The sequence below is a fragment of the Microtus pennsylvanicus genome, chromosome 1 (assembly GCF_037038515.1).
Source record: "Microtus pennsylvanicus isolate mMicPen1 chromosome 1, mMicPen1.hap1, whole genome shotgun sequence".
NCBI classification, from domain to species: Eukaryota; Metazoa; Chordata; class Mammalia; order Rodentia; family Cricetidae; genus Microtus; species Microtus pennsylvanicus.
In genome coordinates this window covers 143,601,365-143,609,546 of record NC_134579.1, presented here as the reverse complement: position 1 = coordinate 143,609,546, position 8,182 = coordinate 143,601,365, and the positions used below count along the sequence as shown (strand labels likewise).

General features: G+C 43.0%; 1 protein-coding gene across 1 annotated transcript; it reads left to right on the top strand.

Annotated features, from left to right (window-relative positions):
* Nucleotides 1–4,171: 4,171 nt before the first annotated feature.
* Nucleotides 4,172–7,301, top strand: LOC142855483 (pregnancy-specific glycoprotein 22-like). The gene is made up of 3 exons (XM_075982002.1): nucleotides 4,172–4,385; nucleotides 5,620–5,979; nucleotides 7,030–7,301. Exons 1-3 carry the CDS (start codon nucleotides 4,172–4,174, stop codon nucleotides 7,299–7,301), a joined length of 846 nt encoding a protein of 281 aa, XP_075838117.1.
* Nucleotides 7,302–8,182: the final 881 nt, after the last annotated feature.

Below are 8,182 nucleotides of genomic sequence, written 5' to 3'. Positions count from 1 at the left end.
CCTCAAAGACAGATACTACCTCAGAGTAAAGGGTTGGGATAAGTTTTTCCAATCAAATGGACTTAAAAAGCAAGTGGGTGTGGCTATTCTAATATCTAACAAAATTGATTTCAAACTAAAATCAATGAGAAGAGATGGAGAAGGACACTTTTTAATCAAAACAAGAACAATTCATCAAAATGAGATCTCAATCCTAGATATCTATGCCCCTAATATAAAAGCATGCACATATGTAAAAGAAACATTACTAAAACTCAAATCACACATCAAAGCCCACACACTAATAGTAGGATATTTCAACACTCCTATCTCCCACCAATGGACAGATCAACCACAGAAACTTAACAGAGAAATAAGAGAACTAACAGATGTAGTAAATCAAGTAGACTGAACAGACATCTATAGAACATTTCACCCAAACAGGAAATAATATACTTTCTTCTCAGCATATCATGGAACCTTCTCGAAAATTGATCACATACTCACAAAGCAAACATCCACAGATACAAAAAAACCCCAGAGTAACCACCTGTGTTTTATCATATTACCATGGAGTAAAGTTAGAATTTACCAATAATAGCACCCCCAGAAAGCCTACGAACTCATGGAAACTAAACAATCAACTACTGAACCACCACTGGGTCACAGAAGAAATAAAGAAAGAAATTAAAGTCTTCCTTGAATTCAATGAAAATAAAGACACAACATACCCAAACCTATGTAACACTATGAAGGCAAAAGTTCATAGCACTAAGTGCCCACATAAAGAAAACGGATAAAGTTCAGATCAGAGACTTAACATCACACCAGAAAGCCTTAGAAAAAAAGAAGCAGACTCACCCAGGAGGAGAGGAAGACTGGAAATTATTAAACTGAAGTTGAAATCAACAAAACAGAAACGCAGAAAACAATCCAAAGAATCAATGAAACAAAGAGCTGGTTCTTTGAGAAAATCAATAAGATAGACAAACCACTATCCAAACTAATCAAAAAGCAGAGAGAGAACACACAAATTAACAAAATAAGAAATGAAAAGGGAGACATAACAACAGATACTGAGGAAATTCAGAGAATCATTAGGCCTTACTACAAAAGCCTGAATGCCACAAAATTGAAAAATGTAAAAGAAATGGATAATTTTTTAGATAGATACTATATACCAAAATGACATCAATACCAGGTGAGCAGTAATTAAAGGCTCCTGGCCATCTCTCTTTGTTCAGAACTTTGACTGGTGACATTATTGATAAAGAATTGACCTTCACTCATAGTTATCATACATCTAGTCTCCCTCCCACCTTCAGAGACATCTGTCACCTTCCTTTTGGAATTAAATAAATACCATCTTTATAGAGCATTGAAAGCACAGGACAGACAGCATGCTCAGTTAGGTATTTTTGTCACAGGACACATGGTTGTGATAAAGGCTCCCTCTGGTGTTAACAGACCTAAGGCAAGGACACAGCAGATATAAGCCCTCAGAAGAGCCGTTGTTCTCTGAGGGTGTGGGGATGCTTATCAGCATTGTTGCTCAATGTGTTCATTGGAGGACAAACATAAAGGGAAGTCAAGAGGGATACAGGGCAGTACTGAGAGTGGAGGGGACAAGGCAGTTCCTTGGACACATAATCTACCCCCAACAGCCCATTGGGTTCTGGGAAGTTTTCCTGTCTGAGAGGAAACTCAGCTCAGAGGAAAGAAGAACAGCAGAGACTGAGCTACTTGCTGGAACTGAAGCTCTTCTCCTAAAGGGAGGATTGTACAGTGAGAAGGGAGATGGAGGTGTCCTCTGTTCTTCTCTGCAATGGGTGTACCTCATTGCAGGGGCTTCTGCTCACAGGTAAGGGTATACACTCTCTGACTGTGAGGGTAGAGAGAATCTCAGAACAAGCTGTAGTCTTCTAATGAGGTCAGGAACTTGAGAGAAGACTTGAGGTTTCTGTTTGAAGTCATAGGGAAGAAGGTACAACGAGGGACTGAGGCTCAGCAGCCTGAGCAGACAGATGTGATGAGGGGGAGAGACAAGCCTCAAGCACTCAATATTCACAGTGAATTACTTTGTCTGCAGTGTTTTAACATAGCTGTTGCCAACCATGACAGCATGACCATCCAAATAGAAATCAAACAGGGGTGTACCATAGAGATGGCTGAGTGTGTGGAGACATGACAACCTGAATTTAATCCTCAGCTGCCTCATTGTAGAAAGAGAGAACAGATTCTGGAAGGCTCTTCCCTGCCCTCCACACAGGTGCTGTGGTGTATATCTGCAGATGCTAACATTGAGACAAGTGTCTTCACATATGTTCTGTGGCATGTACCCACATGGGCAAAATGAAACGTATGTTTCTATACAGATTTTGGCACACTCTTCACGTGCATACATGGAGACACTTGCCTTCAGAAATATACATATAATATACATTAGTAAATTAAAATAATTTAAATCACACGTGAATATAATTATTGCCATTAACTCCAAACCTGGGAACTATGTAGATAATCTCATGGGGACACATACCTCCTTCCTTCCTTCCTTCCTTCCTTCCTTCCTTCCTTCCTTCCTTCCTTCCTTCTTTCCTTCCTTCCTTCCTTCCCTCCTTCCTTCCTTCCTTCCGTCCTCCCTCCATTCCTACTTCCCTTCCTCCCTCCCTCCCTCCCTCCCTCCCTCCCTCCCTTCCTTTCTTTCTTCCTTCCTTCCTTCTTTTCTTCTGTCCTCCCTCCATTCCTACTTCCCTCCCTTCCTTCCTTCCTTCCTTCCTTCCTTCCTTCCTTCCTTCCTTTCTTCCTTTCTTCCTTCTTTCTTTTCCTTTATTCAAGTTGCTGAATCTTTCCCAGGAGATGAAGTTTCCAAAACAGCCACACTAATCCCTGTCCTCTCAAGGCCTTGGCTCTTGTGGACCTGACATCAGTGTATCTGCAAGATGAAGTCTTGGGTTGACTGGAACTATAAAGTGGACAGAGAAAAAAGTCAGAAAGGGAGGATTCTCCAGAGGAGTTCAGAAAGGCATCACAAAATATTCTATGTGAGGAGTGATATGGGGACACTTATGGGGGAGGCAGACAGATACCTGAGCAGAGGATTCCTAAGGGAATTGGTCATACAGTGTGAGGCTCTGAGGGAATGAAAATCATGTTGCTCACCATGAAAGATGGACACATTTCTTTCCCCCCATCTTAGCTGAGCAATGGTCAAATAAACTCAACATTGATGGTTTTTCTCTGCTCCCTTCCAGCCTCCTTTTTAACATGCTGGCACCTGCCCACAGCCATCAAAGTCAGAATTGAATCTCTCCCACCCCAAGTGGTTGAAGGTGAAAATGTCCTTCTTTTTGTCAACGGTCTGCCAAGGAGTTCTAAAGCTTTAGTCTGGTCCAAAAGTGTGGAAAATATGGACCATGGAATTGGAACGTATTTCCTGGACAAAAATTTAAGTGTACCAGGGCCCTTTCACAGTGGTAGAGAGACAGTATACAGCAATGGATCCCTGCTGCTGAGAAACGTCACCAAGAAGGATACAGGATTCTATATACTACGAATATTAAATAGACATGTATTTATTGTGTCAACAGCAACCATGTACCTTCATGTGCACAGTAAGTGATTTTGTGAATTCTGGGTTCTGGGTGAATTTCATTTCACAGGACACACACAGTAGAGTGGCCTGTGCCTCCCTCCCCTGTGCACTGCAACCCAATTTTGTGCTTTGAGTATTCAGTGTAGGATATGCACAGTGTAGAGTAATGACAATAGATCACAGTCCTTCATTTGACTTCTCTTTACAGGCAGGTGGACAGATGGTGGGTAACTCAGTCTAGGATAACAATAACAGGCTATGTCTAGACTCCCGGGGTTCTCAAAAGAGTGTGTCCTTGAGAAAGATCCCAAAGGAATCAACATTGGGTGCTTACCTTCACCAAGAAGGACAGGGAGTAACTCACATACCTAGGTTGAGCAGTGGACACGGGGCCTCATCTTAGTCAGATCCAAAAGTTCAAATTTGGTTGGATCTCTCTCTTCCCTTCTAGCCATCTTTTGGACTTGTGGGCGCCATGTCACCTCTGCCAAACCTACTATTGAATCAGTGCCACCCTGCATTACTGAAGGGGGAAGTGTTCTTCTACTCGTTCACAATCCACCAGAGAATATTAAAGCCCTTGCCTGGTTCAAATGGATGACTGCGTCCAAGAAACTTGAGGTTGCCCGATACATACCAGGCAGGAAAGCAACTGTGTGGGGGCCTGCATACAGTGGCAGAGAGACGTTGCACAGTGATGGATCCCTGCTGCTTCATGGTGTCACTCAGAAAGACCCTGGACTGTACACTCTAGCTATTCTGAGAACAGATTTGAGAAGTGAAGAAGCACAGATACAACTCCAGGTCCACAGTAAGTGATTCTCTGTGATTGTTCAGTACCTGGTAAGCCTTAGACATACAGGACTGCCATGGCTGGCCTAGCTGCCCTTCTCCTCTATATTGTGTTCCCAGGGGGAGATTTGTGCACTTAATGTAGGTCACACTGGTAGAGACAAATGGCCAGAGCTCACCTTCCATCTTCTGAGTCCATCTGCATCAAAAAAGACATTGATGGAAAACAACTCTGTCTAAGATGTCAGAGTCAGACCAGTCTCTTGTGAATGTAGATCAGGGAACCCTGAATTCTGTCATCTTTCCAAGATTGGACTAAAGTGACACCAGGGAGCATTTTCTAGTGCTCTACTCTTACATCCTTTCAAGGCTGATAGGGAAAATGGTTTTGGAACATCCATGTCAAGCTAGGGTATTTATTAGCTCCAAATTGAGAGTGTCACGAATAAAATCCAGGTACAGAGACCATGGCAGAGTGCTTCCATTTGGCTTGCTCTTCATGCTTGCTCCAACAACTCTCTTATATCACCCAAGATTCCTTGCCCAATGCTTGAACTGCCTGTATTGGTCTGAATTCTTTTGCATCAATTCCAAATTTAAAAATATGTCCTGTAGCTTAGCCCACCAGCCAATCTGGTGGTGGAGTTTTCAACTGAGACTTTTTCTTGTCAAATGACTGTAGCCGTGTCAAGTTGACATAAAACCATTCAGCCTATTACTCAAGCATTTTAAAGACATGAATCTGCCTTGAAGATCAGACTGTTCCCCAGGTTCCACATAGCCCCAAACCTAATGGATACTTGATAGAGCAAGCATTTCTATTATTGAAGTCATGGGTTGAGTGTTGCTTCAAAGTAAAAAAAAGAAAAACCTACAACGTGAAAGTTTCAGGCCTGTTGAGTTCAGAGGAGTCATCATCCATCATCTCGAACCCCAGTGTTCATGTGTGTGTGTAGTGTCTGAGGGCAGTGAGGGAGCAGCCATATACACACGCCAGGGGCAGTTTCATGCAGAGGACGCGATGGTATCAGGGGCACTGTTGGAAAGGAGGAGGTCATGTATCTACTTTCTACTAAGTTGGATACACGCACGCACACACACACACACACACACACACACACACACACACACACACACACACCTGCAACTCTAGGTGGAGTGATGAATCCATCTGATCAGAATGGAGTTTAACATCTTTTCACCAAGAATAATGATCCCCATGTGATGACTTTTTTTTCTCTTTCCCCTCTCAGCTTCTCATTCTCAGTACTGCAACCCTTTCACTTCTTCCCAACTCATGATCCAACCAGTGCCTCGCTATGCAGCTGAAGGGGAAGGCGTAGTTCTCCAAGTTCATAATCTTCCAGAAGATCTGAAAGCCTTTTCCTGGCATAAATCAAAGTATAGGAACCCGGTCAGTAAAGTTGTAGAATACTGGAGAGCCACGAATTCCATCATCTGGGGGCCTGAAGCCAGAAGAAGAGATATAGTGTACAATAATGGATCCCTGATGCTCCAGGATCTCACTGAGAAAGATGCAGGAATCTACACACTAGCAGTTTTAAAAAAAGATTCCAAAATTGAAAAAGCATACGTGGAATTTTATGTAAAGAGTAAGTGACTCTCTATGGTCTCCAACTGCTTGAAGAGTCTGATCCCACTTCATACACTAACCTGTCAGGATTGGTCTGTTTTTGCACTCTTCTCCACTGCATTGTGTCCCCGCACTGTGGTTTGGGTCTCTACTGCAGGACACACATGGGGTAGACAAGCTGTAATAGATCAGAACCCCACAATTGTCTTTTGTTACAGAAAGGAGGAACTTTCATACAGAAAGGTGTAAACTCAGCCCCAGGATATCAGCTTCAGTCCAGACACCTGGAGCTCTCACCATGCACATGTCCCCAGAAAGATTCTGTTGGAGTCAGGCAGTCCCTGAATATTAAATCTTAGTGTCCCCACACCGAGAACCAGAAAGTTCCAACTCTACAACTTTGCCCCAGGCTGGACTCAAGGTGACGCTGGGGAGATTTTTGCAGCTGTTTGTCTAGATTTTCATCAGAGTCACAGGGAACAAGGCTTTACTGACTGTCCAAGTCATGGGACCTACGATCCTAAAGTGTAAAACCAGCTGTCTGCTGCCATGACAGCTGCAGTTTGGTCGGTCACCTGTGCGTCTCCTTTTCATATGACTCAGTGGACAGGTGTCTGGGCCATTAGCCTAATGTTCTGAAGGGTTTATGAGACCTCACTGGAAGTTCAAGGCACCAAGGGAAGAAATTGAAGAGGTAGTTACTCCTCTTTTCTCCTTCACCTCAGGAATCCAGACTAGGGAATTGTTTTTTGCAGCTAAATAGTAAAAGAAGCTATTGATGTCACCAGTTCCCCCATCCCAAGCTCAGACCATTGCTCATAACTAAGCTTAACTTATGGACATGGCAATGATCATGCATTGTGTGTCCTATCCCAGTGAAACGGGGACACAGAAAACAGTGCCTGAATTAGGGTCCTACAGTCCCTGGTTGGCAGATCTAAAACATAAGTTATGTGTCTAACCACAGCTACAAATTCTCACCCCTGGAAAATTTATAAAGTCTGAACTAAAGAGAGCCTGGTTGGACTCTCTGGATGACTGCCATTTGGTATTCTCTGTTTCTTCACAGAGTCTGTGACACAGCCCTTTGTGAATATCAGTGACAGCACAGTCACAGGAGGTACATCTGTGATCTTCACTTGCATTTCACCCGACACTGATGTCTCCATCCGCTGGATCTTCAATAACAAGAGTATGCCTCACCTAGGAAGGATGACTCTGTCCCCAACAAAGTGTGGACTCAGAATAGATCCTGTCAGGAGTGAGGATGCTGGAGAATACAAGTGTGAGGTCTCCAACCAAATCAGTATGAAGACCAGTCTCCCAGTCTCTTGGCCGTGATGAGTGAGTGACCTCTCCTCCCATTCCAGGGTAGAATGCTGACATTTATTTAATCAATGGGTACAAATGTAGAAAAATTATGTGGTGAAAATGATTAGGTACTACTCAGGTTTAGCCAGCATGGTGACTCCCGCCTATAGTCCTGGATACATGTGCATACAAGGGAAGGCCAGGAATTCTGGTGATGCTGTCTTAAAAAGAAAATAACATCAACAAAAATCTACAGCCTCAAAAGCTTAGCTTGTGGTTCAAATATATAACGATCTCTCAGTATTCATGCAAACTAATTTTAGGAGCCCTAAAGCTTTTGGTTGCCCTAAGTATACTCTGAAAGTGATGCATTGTTTTCTTTGAGAAAAACATCCTCTCATATGATCAAACACATTCCTCATTTCACTAGTTCACCTAAATCCAATGTGCCTGCACACCAGCCAGCCATGTGAAGTGAGGAAGAGTGGCAGGAGAAGGGTCTGTCTATTTTCACTGTGGTCATCGCTGGTTTCTAAACAGCTTTGATCCATTTTGTTTGATGCACAGAAGTAACATCCTTCACATAAGGGCAGAGCACAGTGTTTTCATCCTGAAAGTGGCCTTCACAGTGGGATTTTGAACATAAGTGTTTTTCTGTTAATATGTATTTCTTTCCTTTTTATTTTCCTCTTATATATTACATACTGACCACAGTTACCTCCTCCACCCACTCGTTTTTAAATTCTACTTTCCCTCTACCCCAGATCCACTCCTCTTCTCTTTCCCTTCAAAAATGATAGGGATATCTACAGAACATGGCATATCAAGTTATGTTAGACTTGCCACCATCTCTCATATCAGAGCTTAGAGAGGCAACCCAGTAGGAAGAAAAGGGTCCAAAGGCCGGCAAA

What these genes read in the sequence shown, in the direction of transcription:
- LOC142855483 (XM_075982002.1), top strand. Translation starts at nt 4,172, where the DNA reads ATGACTGCGTCCAAGAAACTTGAGGTTGCCCGATACATACCAGGCAGG. An exon ending in GATACAACTCCAGGTCCACA is followed by an intron (nt 4,386 to 5,619) that starts GTAAGTGATTCT and finishes TTCCCCTCTCAG; the next exon opens with CTTCTCATTCTCAGTACTGC. An exon ending in CGTGGAATTTTATGTAAAGA is followed by an intron (nt 5,980 to 7,029) that starts GTAAGTGACTCT and finishes GTTTCTTCACAG; the next exon opens with AGTCTGTGACACAGCCCTTT.